The sequence below is a fragment of the Sinohyriopsis cumingii genome, chromosome 9, assembly GCF_028554795.1.
Source record: "Sinohyriopsis cumingii isolate HCF-2022 chromosome 9, ASM2855479v2, whole genome shotgun sequence".
Classification (NCBI taxonomy): domain Eukaryota; kingdom Metazoa; phylum Mollusca; class Bivalvia; order Unionida; family Unionidae; genus Sinohyriopsis; species Sinohyriopsis cumingii.
The window spans coordinates 3,705,347-3,721,156 of NC_142969.1; the positions used below are offsets into that span (position 1 = coordinate 3,705,347).

General features: G+C 34.2%; 1 protein-coding gene across 5 annotated transcripts in view; it reads left to right on the forward strand.

The window, feature by feature from the left end:
* The window catches only part of LOC149791189 (uncharacterized), a 60,117-nt gene that overhangs the window by 22,629 nt on the left and 21,678 nt on the right, over positions 1 to 15,810 (forward strand). For 4 of the 5 annotated variants that reach the window (XM_089969634.1, XM_089969635.1, XM_089969639.1 and 1 more), the window contains exons 3-7: positions 4,241 to 4,347; positions 4,722 to 4,848; positions 6,371 to 6,505; positions 8,095 to 8,310; positions 9,119 to 9,229. In XM_089969634.1, coding sequence (XP_089825760.1) covers positions 4,241 to 4,347; positions 4,722 to 4,848; positions 6,371 to 6,505; positions 8,095 to 8,310; positions 9,119 to 9,229 — 696 coding nt within the window. The remainder of the gene's footprint in view (positions 1 to 4,240; positions 4,348 to 4,721; positions 4,849 to 6,370; positions 6,506 to 8,094; positions 8,311 to 9,118; positions 9,230 to 15,810) is intronic. The other variant, XM_089969637.1, reaches the window with a different exon arrangement.

The following is a 15,810-nucleotide window of genomic DNA, read 5'->3' on the forward strand; positions in this document are numbered from 1 at the left end:
CTTTTTTCTTTACGATGTAGGGGTGAGTTTAAGCAATCAACTTTAACTGCCTTAAGCCTTTGCCACGGCCAAGGCCTACTTCTGGACTGCGTAATGTTGATGATGATGATAATGATTGGGTTGAAATCACTAAGGGTGGTACGGTAGGCTTAGTCACAGGGTTGACGTGTTTAGCTCGGGAAGGTCGTATTCTCTTCGGTCGTGATAAAGAAGTCTGATACATTTGTTTCAGACTTCTTAACTCCGCTAAAATATCCAACAGTACCGTGACCGTTTGATTCTCACCCTCTTGTTTCTTTGCTGCTACTTCTTCTTGCTGTTGTTTTTTTCTTACCTCTTCTTCTTGTTGCTGTTGCTGTAGGAGAAAAGCCTGTTCCGCTTCTTTTTGTCGTTGCATAAATTTCTCCAATTCTTCTTTCTGTCTCTGTCTAAAATTCTCCACTTGCGGTAATGAAGAAGGTAACGAAGGCTCCGGAACAAATTCTTGCGAGGAGAGAAAATCCACAAAATCCCAATTCACCTCTTCTGAAAGTAAGTCCGGGTTCCCTTGGGCGGTCTCCGCTGCTGGTGCACCCCATTGGATCGTTTTCTGAGTTTCCGTCATGTTGAATCACTGTCGCATAGATTGACTGCACACAAGCGCTAGCAGATCTATATTGACTACGTGACGTCACAGACTGCTCTCTTCGGATTGGATGCAGCTGGCTGAATTTTGTAACGCGTGTTCGGATTGGTGAATGAACTCAATCCGTTTCAATCCTACCTGTCCCTATAAATAAGCGCAGTTCAGTGCATTGATTCACCTATTGTAGGAGCCTCAACATGTGGACCGACGTTGAATCTTCAACCCTTGTGTCAACAATGATGTTCAGGACGGACATGCTCATGTATGTCCGATCCAAGTGGACCGTTGTCCACAGGACCAGCAGCAGCCTGTGGATAAGAAGAGTCTATATAGAGAGACAAGGTTGCCTCAAGAGGACTCTGATGTATGGCCCTGCTGTAAGACGAAGTTTGAGGACAAGAAGATGTCGCAAATGCCCTTTATGTTAAGGGCATATTATAACATAAACCAAAGGCCCTTTTCAGGGCCAGCCATATTTCTCGAAAAGAGATAGTCTTTGAATTGCCTACCCTTTTTTTATTTTATTTTTTTTTTAAAAAATAGAGACCCTCCCTGTTTCAATTTTACATAGACCCTATACAGTCCCAAGGGTTTATGTCCATGTTAAATTTACATAGACCCTATATTGTCCCAGGGTTTTTGGCCATGTTAATTCCCATAGACCCTATATGTTCCCACGATTTTTCTCCATGTTAAATTTACATAGACCCTATATTGTCCCAGGGTTTTTGGCCATGTTAATTCCCATAGACCCTATATGTTCCCACGATTTTTCTCCATGTTAAATTTACATAGACCCTATATGTTCCCAAGGGGGTCTGTAATGATAAATCCCATAGACCCTATAAGATCCCCATTAACTACTATTGTCCTTCGCATAAGTCAGACATGGTTCTTAAATTTTGGACTTTCACTTACCTTTGTGAAATATACCAAGTCATTGTCACAACAAGAGGTATATATATATATATATATATATATATATATATATATATATATATATATATATATATATATATATATATATACATATATATGTATGTATATATATATATATATATATATATATATATATATATATAGAGAGAGAGAGAGAGAGAGAGAGAGAGAGAGAGAGAGAGAGAAACTGATTAAATGATTTCTAAATCAGCAGTCGAGATGGAACGATCGCATGATTTCAGTGAGAGAGAAGAATGTAAGATGCAGCGACTTGACATATCGCCTCACACACGAAACGAAGTGTTCGCTCAAATTGAACACATGAGCTAACCTGAATCATCACCTTCCACGTATTCGACGAGACCGAGAGAGCCTATTTGTAACCATCAGTACTAAACCCTGGAAAGGACTACCACAATCGAGAGACGGTGAAGCGTTTCTCTAGAAAATTTAGAACCATGGCCTACACGTACACGGTTAGGTATAAAGATTTCAGGTCCTACGTACCGGTGGATAAAACAATGGGGTTGATCATCGACGTGTGGAATTCTTTGTTGACAACACTAGAACAGCATTGTCAAACCAAAGAAGACAATCCCTTGAGACTTTCCATTCATCACGTTAGTTTAATGTCCCCTGTTAGGATCGAGTTTAGCAGTCCAGCAGAATTGACAACTGCCAATGTCATATACAAGATTCAACACGTGCAACAATCCAACGATAAATTTCACATCACCGATGGAAAAGCGACACTGTTCATTACCCACGTTTCTCTTCCCCAAGGGATAGGGCACAACAAGATGTTATTGGTGGACGAACTTCGCATCATCGAAATGAGCCTCGTTCAAATTAGCAACACTCAATACCAGATGTCTTTAGCCCGTGCCATCGTGGTGGGACAAAAGTATGGACAAAATGAAAACTTTGAAGTGACCACCCGTGAACAGAACAAGAGTGTACGTTTTTACGCACACACCGAATCGTCTGTCGACCCGTGGATAAAGTCTATCAAATCGTGTATCAGAAGAAAGATCGGCTTCCCAACCACTTCACTTTACCATACGGTCACGTCGATATTGGTCAGCATATGAAAAGGGACAATGTCCAAGACCGATATTACGTTGTAAATAAACACGTATATCGAGAAAGTTGAATCATTTTAAACAGAAATTATAGAACGTAAGTCCAACGAGAAACTCAGATGTGATGTTATGCCAGATAAGCATCACACCACGAATGTAGTACCACATTTTAGTTGTGTATATACTAACGTCATGGCAAACCACGTGCAACCAGTGCAACGTCCAGACCACAAGACTTTACCTTATGGACATGCTGATATCGCCCAGTATAAAAAAGGAACGACTTCAATGATCGACAACAAACAAAAGTGAGTGAAGAAAATAGGCATTGTAAAATGTAACAAATAATGTATTTCCCTAAAATATCAAGTGAAAACAAACTTACGGTTTTACGGATCAAATCCAAAAATAATCCAAGAATTGAAACAGATAAAAATCATAGTAACACAATATCCTGAATGAAACTGAGTTTCAATCCCGATGAAATCCAAAATGAAAGACGATGTCGTTTGTTGCATCGTGCGTAGTGATCTTATGTCGACGTTTTGTTGGATCACAGAACATATTATTTAAATTCTGAATTCAGTATACAATTCAGTGAATGTACTTGTCCAAGCATTTTGTTGGAAAACACTTACGTATTTCCAGGGAAAATGATCATTTGAAAATGAATACAATAAAATCTCAAATCAAATTGTCACAACTTATGTTTGAAGCCCGGCTGAACATTCGCTATAAAGACAACCGTTGTACACAATCTTGAGGCACATAAGACCGTCCCGGATTGTGGCCAAGGAAAACGAAAATTGCAGTTGCAGTTACCAGATAAAAAAGTTACATACTATTTTATTTGTATGTATTTATGATATATTTTGTGTCAGTCATAAGAAATAATCATGTGTACTTTTATTAGTATATTACCTCTATAAGCGTTAAATCGCCATGTAAAGGATCGCTTTATTTACAAAATATTTATTTTTCGTTATGAGGTTATATGCTATGAATTCCAATATTTTATATAAACCTAGAAACATTGCTTTATGTATTGTATGTAATTTTGTTTAATCACTGTACATTGTAATGATCATCTATAAACAACATATTATATAGTTATTCGTGTCAATGGGGGAAGGTTAATTAAAAAGATAATAAGCTGTAGGTAAATTTAAAAAAATTAATGTTAACCTATATACAGAACATGTAGACAACTTACAGCAATATCTCATTGGGGGGTATTATAGGGATTAAGTTATTTCCCACCGAATGGGTTCGTTATGCAGGTTATTTTACTAAGTAGGCCATGTGAGTCGTTATTTTGAAATATTTGATTTAGTAATAAAGTCTTTCACTCAGGGTATATCGCGAGATACTCTCGTAAAAGACACATTGATATTTATATAACGAGAGTACTAATCAGTTAATTAATTTCTGCTTTGCGTTCTTATTTTTTATATTCTTGTTTTAAGAAAAGTCTTACAATGTGCTTGAAATGGTGTTTATATATAATTGTAAAGGATAAAATTTTTCGATTATTCATAAAAATTACATAGTGCGCTTTTTTACTTAAATATAAAAGTATATGTCCTTTTTGCAGTCTGTTTGAAAACGACCGGTTTGAAATTTGACGCGAAGAAGTTTGATACAAACATCTTAGGAAATTGTTTGAAGTTTTGCGAAGGGAATCTTTACATAGGATTGAAGGTAATGATAAAATTTGTTTCCTTATTCGCTATAATTATCAATATGTTTATTGTCCACGCATACTTTTTATTTTTGAATGTTATGATGCAACTACTGAGCCATAGTATTCAAGCAAAAATATGTCGATGCTCTTCCGATGTAATGTAAGATACAAACGTACAGTACCAGAGTTCAAGCTTTCATATCAACATTATCAACCGTTGAATAACAACATAAGATTGAATGACACAAGTACAAGTGGAATATACAATGAGCAAATATAAAACAAATATGATTGGATGAAATCAATCTTGATATCTGATAAAGAGATGTAATTCGTTAATATTGTACGACTATATCAATGCCTTGATAAATGATGTTGCTATTTTTTTCAGGATAGGGATTGCATTTGTTTCACAAAGGCAGACAATCTTAATCGGTCAACGCTTTGTAACGTCAAGTGCAACAATGATCCAATTCATCTTTGTGGTGGAAACGAATCAATATCTTTGTATGAAAAAGGTAATTTTATGTTATAATTAGCCACAGTTCATATAGTGTTAAATATGTTTATCAATACAAGTAAACCTTTATTGCATTTATAACTGCTTTGGTAGATACATTTACATTAGAACAGGGAAAACACCAAATAAAGTGCCAAATAGTTTCCAAAGCGCGGAAGTGTTGGGTTGATTGAAAAGTATTAGTTTTCCAATTAGCAGTCTGTGACCTAACATTTTTTGAAACCACCGGTAATCACTTAAAGAATGGCATTCTTAATTCAAACAAAATGTAAAATTCGTATTTGGAGTGCTGGATAAAACAAGATTGATATTTCCAAGCTTGTGTTTCAAATTAAGCGGTTTGTGTTAGGTTTCATGGTACGTCGGATTGACTTATCGATATCTGTAGGATAGTAACTTCCATTTGGAATAGTGCCATTTCAAGAATCAGAATGATTCATAAGTTAATATTGAAGTTTCGATTTAGGTTGGATTTGAAGATGAAAAAGTAGTTTGTAAATCGGATTAAGATCATGTACATTTAATCAATAAACTGCATCAAAGGCAGAGGCTTAGGTGGGCCTCCAGGATAATGAAAAATGAAACAGTAATCTCTCATGCGAGACAACGCGTCCTAGGACAAAGGGTTACAAGTATCGTTGAAAACGTAATTTCAAAGCTGAGATGATAGCTATTTGACAAAAGCTGTATAATTGTTTGGCGTTTTGTGTCTGCTAGAATCATTATTTTCTTTCAAATATTTTGTCACGATTTAAGAACTTTGCAATTTACGGTGTTGATCATGTTTCTTTTTGGTATTTAAAACAACCAAGCCTACGAAGAACCGTTTTTTTTCTCTTTTTAATGATTGATACATGAGGTTTTCGTACCAGCATGTTTCTTTAAATTTGTTTGAGAACAAAGGTTTCCTCAGCTTGATGATCAAGTCATTGTTTGCATATAGTGATGTACGTTGAGATTTATCAAGATGTTCCTGAACCATCATCCATTCCTTTTACGATTATTTGGAGGTAACCGGCATGGCAGCCTGTATATTAAGGTCTAATACATACTATTGCCCTGTTGCCTGACTTAAGGGATATTTCCCCTGCTTCTTTAGATGGATATATCTGTATATGCTTTTGTTTATGAATATGAATCCTTTATCTGACTCTTGTGATAAGAATTGTACTATTTTCAATCTCTTTGTTTCAAAGGTAAGTACTTAACTTGCAGATTATTCAAAACTACGTTATTATTGTTTGACAATATAGTGATTTAAGACATTATGATATAACCAAATTCAGAACTAAAAAAGATGATTCAAATTTTGCGACATAAACTGAAGAAAGCTGTCAATCTTTACAAGGAATATCATTTACACAAATTTGTTTTGCTTTTGTTTTGTTTTGTTTTCATGTTTGACAGATGATGGTCTTACCTGCCCTGTAGTTATGCAGGTTGTATTTATTGTGTTGGTATAACTAATAGGGTTAAATGAACTTATCATACAACTAATAAATACGACTGACTCATTACAGTCGATACGTCCGTTACCAAGAAAATAGCACCTAATGCTAAGGAATGTGTCTACGCCCAGAAAACTACTAATGGAACGGATTTATTTACAGCAAGCTGTGTATGGCAACTTACGGACGGAGGAATATGTGAGGGAGGTACGGGTATTAATAATTTACTCATGTTTTAATGTCAATGTTTCTTTGTCAAGCTGTCTGTGTGTGTTTTATATATATTTGATTTAATGTATATTCGATCGACTTCAATTGTTTTTTGTTAGTTTTACATTTTTGCAGTCCACTACATATTATTCTGAAGTTGTCTAGAATAGAGTTCAGAGATTTTTTGACATAAACATCATTATAGAGACATTGTATATAATGCTGACCTAGTTCCTGGCCTTGATTCAGAACTAGTGACAGTTTCTAATAAACGACCTTTTTTTATTTATTTATTCTTTCTCAGAGTAAGATTCATAAAGTGGAAACATGGCAATTTCTGGCCACAGTGTCAAATATCGTGTATCAATTAGGTTTTCCTGAGGATGGACCCACATCGGGGAATCTTTTGTGCGTTGTAGCTACATTTATTATTGATGTTTTGATAAATAATAGTTGTTCTTGCAATAACACTGGAGATGTCAAGATGTTGTATGTTATGAACAGTCTTGGGCCACATTATTTTACGTTTAATTAAATTAATTGGATTCCAAGAGATTATTTTTCATATAAATAATTGGTCTCTGAATTAAATACTTAGAAAAGTAAATTTCTTGAAATTTATTCGGAAGTCAAAACTGGAATACTATTTTCTTTGATTCAACAAAGAATTTGTGACACATCAGCACGAGGCGGACCATACTATACGTCATCGCCTTCCATTTTGGATTTTATCGGGACTCGAACTCAGATTATGTTAGGACATTTTAATAATAGGATCTCTATTTTTTTAATTCTTCGATTCATTCTGAACTTGATTCTTACAACTGTAAGGTCTTTGTTTCATTTTTACCATGTTTATTATATGAAAATAAAATATTTGATGAATTTATCAAATCTTGTTGTCTTCACTTTTTCTTGTTACATATTCTAAGAGCCTACACTTGTAACAGTGTGTGTATGTCTGTGTGTGTTTATGTGTGTGTCTGTGTGTGTATGTCTGTGTCTGTGTGTGTGTATGTCTGTAATACAATGAAAGTCTTTACCTCGAATCATTCATATCGGATAAATTAGGACCAGTCTATATAATTGTTTGTATATTATATCTATATAGAGATTTTCTTTAATGAGCTGTACCGTTGTTTTTCTTTTATTTGATAAACGTTTGATTAAATGGTAAATTGGTGGACATATCTCGTTTTGATATAAATGTTTATAATACAAAGGCTAATTATGTTGTTTAATTCTTGATATTATTTATTATATTTCGATTATAAAACTGTTTGCTATTTCTCTAGGACGAAATTTCAGTCGCTACTTAAATGTTTGAATGGGCCTTTAAGGGATGGTGATCCCATCATACTGGCAATGGGATGCTTGTTCGTTGGACATTTAAGTTCGTGATAGGAACCGACAAGGATATCCATTAAAACGGGCTCCCAGCTAATAAAAAAATGAAATGATGAACGTCGTCGTAATTTTAGCCATTAGAACTCGAAATACTACATACAATATCTGCCGAATTACCTAATATTTGGCTAGTAAAATACAGTATATAATCCTATGTATTAGTTCAATCACAATTGTAGGCAATTACACAGCATGCAAAGCTCATAATTGGACACCTTTTGGGAAAGAACTATGTAGGATGGATCTACCTAGTCCTTTCGGATGGAACCAAACAAGGAAATTTTGTGCTGATATAGGAGGACAACTGTCATCACAAACAGAATCGTGGATGATGAAAGACAATTTGACATACTGGTTAGGATTTCGTCGTATATCAACATTTCATAGAGCAAACGGTAAGAAACAATTCTTTATAAAATACGATACATTTTTTCAAATATATCAAAGTACAACTATATAATTCTGTTTGGGTAAGATTGATATGACGTCATAGTCTTTCAAAATTGCTTCCCGTGAGCTCCTTATATGTTCGACATCTTGGTAGCGTTCTCATAGCCAACATAAATACATGTATGGGGACAACTCATTCAATGACAATTTATTCTACTTCAAGTGGAAAACGCAAGGTAGTGCCTGTACATTCAATAACATATGCAAAACTCATTCAATGACAATTTATTCTACTTCAAGTGGAAAACGCAAGGTAGTGCCTGTACATTCAATAATATATGCACGATTTCTTGTACATTACAGACTTTACCAGGTATCAACAAACTAAAATCACAATGAATATTGTGTTAAATGACGATGGAAACGTATAACGCAGGGAAGATATATATAATCTGGAACGAAAAATAATTATTTAATTCTGAAAATATGAAGTTTATTTATAACCTCTGGTAATAAGCTAGCTAGAAACCTTGTTCATATATGCAAATACGTGTGAATAAGATGGTAACATATATAAATATTCTTAATAGATTTTCTGGAGGAGATAAGTTGTGTTATTTATAAAATTTAAATTAAGCCACACACACACACATATATATATATATATATATATATATATATATATATATATATATATATATATATATATATATATATATATATTTAACTGTGACCTTGATCGATAATAGAGTATTTATTTACTTTGAATTTAAATCTATATTTAAACGTTTAAATTTTAAAATAAATCATTAGGTCTACAGCTCAATAAGAAGGACACGTATTGTGCAGTTGTCCGTAAAAAAGGAGACGTAGTGTTGATTGAGGGAGAAGACTGCTTACAGAAAAATGCCATTTTATGCCAAGGTAACTCTCTTTTATTTCAAATATTATTTATAATTTAGACATTAAATCTGAACTGTTGAGTCTTTTCCGGTTTCATGCCCAGTCACGAATATCACGTAGCACTGGCCCAGATAATGACAATGAAAATGTGTACCACCGTAACTTTAAGATCAAGCACATTATGCATATGTGTATAAAAACATAAATTTGAACCTGCTAAAAATTCGTTCACTTACATATTATGTATGTATGTATGACGGTATGTATATAATATAGGTCAAACAAGCAAGTCAATGGGCATGTTTAGATATTCAATTTAAATGAATACATTGAAGTAATCTGGTATGAAATAATTATTGTATCAGTAACGCAACTTCGACTATAAATAATCTTGATATTGTCGTCGCATTATTCTCATTCATCAGTTTGCTTTATAATAACTATATCAATTGATTAATCAGATTTTTGATATATTAACTGATGATAAATTCTAATGAAATGCAATGAGATCTTCATTTAAACTTTTACACCAAATTATAATCCAATATTATCAGGATCCCCAACTAATGAATCACATTTAAAAACAACACTAGGTAGTAGTTAAAAGTTTCCGCTTCTTATAATATTCACAATTACTCGAAACAGTCAGCAATTTATATTTTCCCATGAAGGGTTATAATATGATGTCGAAGAAAGTATAGTACCAAATAATCAAAAAACCTTTGTTTTTGCACTTACGTGACGCGCCTTTCCTTGTACAAATCACCTAAGCTCGTTTAAATGGAGTAAGTATGTTTGTACATTTGACTCAAATATTAATTGCTATCAGGGAAATCAGATGATAATGACATAGGAATACACATATATTGATGCAAAATTGTATATACGATATGAAGATGGAAAACGAACACACACACATATATATATATATATATATATATATATATATATATATATATATATATATATATATATATATATATGCTGATGCCAATATAAAAATAATGATGCGAGCAAAAGGTGTTCGTTGGGCCGAATGGGTGATGGAGGATACGGGGAGGGCTTGTTGAATATATTTTCTGTGGCAAAGCAAACACCAAAACCATAATGTTTGGGTCGAACCAACAAGTACATGAGACAGTGCTGTATGTAATTATAGAGATTGAAGGGAGATTAGTTTTGAACTGGAAAACAAAGCATTGACGACATGTTGACACTGAATAAAAATTGTCCATCTAGACTCTAGTAAGGCTTTTCTTGCACTGTAAACGTGTCCGTACAGAGCATTTGTTTATAGATGGTCATTTAAGAGGCAGATATTGTAATATATGATTCTGTTTGGGAAGGCAAGTCTAATCCAGGCTACTTAAAGCAGTGTCGAACATATATAGCTAAACATAAAGCATGCAGTTCAATGCCCTTAACGGTATTTATGTTCATTCAATCAATATGATAAAAATCTGACATGACTTTGTTTTGATTTCACGAGCTTTTTACAAAATCATGGGATAGACTATAAACTGCATGAAACTCACCTTGTGGCTCGTCTAATTATTTGACCGTAAACATGTTTGGTTCAACGTTACACGTATAGAAACACATGAATGCAACGGGTTGTCATTCCGTCTGTTCATGTATTACGAATCTGTTATGATTGTACCATTACTGCTAACAAATCTGTACATCTACGACCCTATACTTCACGATAAATGACTATACATTATCATTATGATTCGTCTGTATAGCGCCTCTAACTGAGCCTGATAACGGATGTTTATAACACAAGACCTAAGACTAAGAGCGGATGTTGATATCACATGACTCGATACAATCAACACAAATGTGCTCTTGAATCTGATACTCAATAAGATAATAACATATCTGTCTTTGTCACGCATTATACATCTACAATAAATGAGAAAACCATAGGATTGTGCAATATGATGACATTAAATAAATAAATACAAGATAAACGTAACAATACCTATCAAATTCAATATATTGAGCAGAAAATAAGATTTTCAATGCAATAGGCATGATAACTACTAGTTCAAAATTTCCTTTAAATTGTTCCATCAGTAGCAGTTCGAAAAGCAAATAACTTTACTATAGCAAGATCACTACAATTAATAATAATAATAATAATAATAATAATAATAATAATAATAATAATAACAATAATAATAATAATAATAACAATAATAATAATAATAATAATAACAATAATAATAATAATAATAATAATAATAATAATAACAATAATAATAATAATAATAATGATAATAATAATAATAACAATAATAATAATAATAATAACAATAATAATAATAATAATAATAATAATAACAATAATACTAATAATAATAATAATAATAATAATAATAATAACAATAATAATAATAATAATAATAATAACAATAATAATAATAATAACAATAATAATAATAATAATAACAATAATAATAATAACAATAATAATAAAACATGATGATTTTAGCTCTTTTTAAAAAGGTGTTGTAAGTTAATGGTTTCAGTCGTCGCTGGATGAATAAATTATTTAAAGAATCTGTGTGTGTGTGTGTATGCATATATGTATGTATGCATGCATGCATGTATATATGTATGTATGTATGTATGTATGTATGCATGAATGTATGTATGTATGTATTTATGTATGTATGTATGTATGTATGTAAGTATGTATGTAAAAAGAGATTACATCAGATTAAACAAATTCATGATAATACAAGATCATAAATTAGAACAGAAAATTTACAAAAATACAATAGTAATACTGTGTCAGCTACCGTATTGACAAAACGAAATATCTCAATACCTGCAATTATGCAAATCTGCAATCATTTGGCGGAGCAAGGCACTGATCTGTTATCAGTTGCTTGATGATGATAATATTTCGAAAGGTTAATACGTCTTTAGAGTTATGTGTTTAACATTAAGTTCGAGATAGTAACGAAATGAAATGAAAAACTTATAACAGTGTAATTCTATATGTGTTTTTTTCTTCTTCATATGACATATGTATTTATGCATATATATATTTGTTTGCGCGTATGCGTGCGTGCATGCATTTATCTATGACTGACTGTCTAAATGACTTAGTTACCTCTTCAACAAAGAGTATATCAGGTTGCTAAGATACATATTATACATATCATAGGATTATGAGACACATCATAGACGAGAACGCAAGCATGATATATACATCGTCAACTAATGCACTTACAAAATGAGATATATAAATACAGAAAACAATATAGAAATCTCTAGGAAATAAACATGAACAAATACATAAACAAATACATAAACACACACACAATGAGCTGTCAAACAAAAAAAATGCGGATTTGATAAGAAGACTTTGGCCTTTGATCGTTTATTTTTAACGTTAATTTATTACTGACTTTTTGTATCATGTTAGAGCATGCTAGTTGATAGTAGGGCACACATTTTATTGTAGAATGAAGCTATGCTGTTTGCGGTCACCAACATGAGGCTATCTGATACATCATCGTCAATAGACGACATGCCATCAACCCTGCTGTATGTATGCATGTATGTATGTATGTATGTGGGACCCGGAGTGGCCCAGTGGTCTAAAGCGCTCTCCGTTACGAATCACTGCAATCGCACCTCTTTCTGCGTAGGTTCGAGTCTCGGATTCAGCCAATGTGGGTATGTGTGAAAACTTGCCAGTAGCTTCTCGTGGGCCGGTGGTTCTTTCTGGAGTTTTCCCGGGTTCTTCTTCCACCATTAACACTGGCCGCCATGTATAGCCTATCGTGTGCTGAAAAATGGCGTTAAACCCTACAACAACAACAACAACGTATGTATGTATGTATGATGCATGTATTTATGTGTGTGTGAGTGTTTATGTGTGTATGGATGGATGCATGCATGCATGCATGTCTGTATGATTGTATGTGTGTATGGATGTATTTCTGTCTTTCTGTATGTATGTGTGTATATATGCACGCGCGGTTGAGTGCGCGTGTGTGTATATAAAAAGATTTAGTGACAATGTCGCGTATGACTTTAATGATTACGTCCACAGATTAGTTCAATGTCATATTATTTTTTGCACAAATTATTGATAACAATCCACCATGCAGTGAACAAATTAAATCTTATTGCTATCTGGGAAAGATTTATACAATTATATAAACACATGCACGTTCACATAAACACACGGATTTAAGTTACAATCCTTTATTAAGGTTCTCTTCTACAAGCATAATTAGTGATATTTACTACCTCTACAGCCAGTACTAACGCCAGAATGATAACATATGGTAATATTGAAAAAGCAAGACAACATAATGTGACAAAATAACGGCCAGATCAAAACGATAAGGGTGTGGCTTAGAATGCATTTGTGCACTACCGTCAGGAGCTAGCACAAGTAAATAATGCTGAACAACAACGCACGATTGTAAACATCATGATCTTATAAAGCAACAATGATAGTCGGAGAAAAAGTCGACATTCAAATTACTCCAGTACAGGCATCTATAGTTAAAAAAGAGCACATGCTACACTTTGTTGTGCTTGTTTTGTGGACCTAGCTGTAGCCGCTGGTCTTGCGTGCTGCTTAGTCAGTGACTAATGCAACGAAGGCGACAGAGGGAAAACAATATGTATCATTGGAACGACAGCGCCACACCAGTCAGTTGTCGCTTGATATAATTCCTACACTTTCGTAAGCAATAATAGTGTATTAATACATTATGTCCACATCGCAATAACACACAGGTAAAACGCCAGTTGGTGTCTTTTGTTAAACTCCGATGCGAATTGAGATTGCAGTGTCTTTTACGTGGCAGATTGGCATATAAGAGAAAGTTCCGCCCTCAGACACCTGGGTGCTATACACAATGGGGGAAATCACAAGAGGAACAACACATGGCACCAACCTCGTAAGGACCATGAACAAATGCATGTTAGAGCCTGCGATTGATACGGTCGGCTCGCCGGTACAATATTGTATGCTTAGTACACATGGTGCAGGGTCCAGGGTCAATGTTCACGTCGCTGAGGTTGAAATTGTTATTCTACATCTTCTGCGCTACCTGCCAATAGGTTATAGTCCTTCCACACACTTTCCTTCAAAGTTTGCTGGGAGTTTTCCAAGTGGCTTACACTTAACTGGTGTGAGCCTTGTATATTGTAGGTTCAAATCAGGTATATATTGCAGACTGCACATCAGTTACTTTGCAGTTCCGTGAGAGTGGGCACGCCATTGACTTTGAACAGGGCTTCAAACGGATAAATGTGACCATACGCTTTATCATCTTGCTTGTATGCGGCAGGTTTTATATAACTGTGCGGATTTTATACCGAGTAGGCCATCAGTTAGCCTTGCTATCCGCAGTCAGTGAGCGGCAACAAGTTGTTCAAGCTGAGACAGCCAATCCATGGACTTGCCAGATACACAATATTGGACCATCGAAAGTAATCCTCTACAGTATGGGTCTGGTATGGTCTGCATGGCGCCTGTGATGTTTAACTCGACGATGTCCATTAGCACAAGAACCCCTTTATCATTTGTCTCGGGAATAATGACTGTCATATCTTGGCTCAGGATGTCCTTCCGATACAGTGCCTTTATGTCGGTCAAGGTGACAAACAAGACATCGTCTATATTGAATGCCGCCGCAAAGTCGGGGTTGCTGGCTAGGCTTACCCGTTGAGGTAGATGTGTTCCATTCCCCAATCTCTCGCCCGCTCTTAATGACTTCACCAGCCAGTTAATGTCCATCATTTCTGTGTGAAACTTTTTCCCTAGTGTTACTCTAACCTACGGCTGCGGTACGAAGATGTTCCGTCACAAACCCAAACACGTGGTCGGTATAGTCGACCTGGAATTCACGATTATCCTTGTGATGCTGCGGTATCAACACTGTTTTAAATGTCTGGGACAAGTAGACATCGATCTCGTCGACTTTGTTGTTGTCATTCATCGTCTTCGTCTCTTCCTCTTTTTCTTCTTTTTCTTATTATTATTACCATTATTATTTCTAGTAGTGGAAAATAATTAAAGACATTTACGACTACAAGTCAAAACATATGTTTGAAAAAACTGGTGTAAATCTATTTGTGCAAGAGAAAGTGAAGAAAAGATATAGATGTGAATAAAGTCGCTTTTCATAATGTGCCTCTTTTATCTGGTTCTTGACGCTTTTAATAGAGGCCCGAAACATGTCAAAGATTTCGATATCATTTTAGATTCACTTTTTATCGACATGCTTTCACTATTTGCCTTTAATAGATTTACTGGCTATCACTATTTGCCTTTAATAGATTTATTGGCTATCACTATTTGCTTTTAATAGATTTATTGGCTATCACTATTTGCCTTTAATAGATTTACTGGCTATCACTATTTGCCTTTAATAGATTTACTGGCTATCACTATTTGCCTTTAATGGATTTACTGGCTATCACTATTTGCCTTTAATAGATTTATTGACGTTGAAGTTAACATATATCTATATCACATACTTAACGGATTTATAGAATACCACGATGAGGAGAAGTAAAGAGAAGAAAAGAGCAAATTTACCTCCATTTAGATGCCAACATAT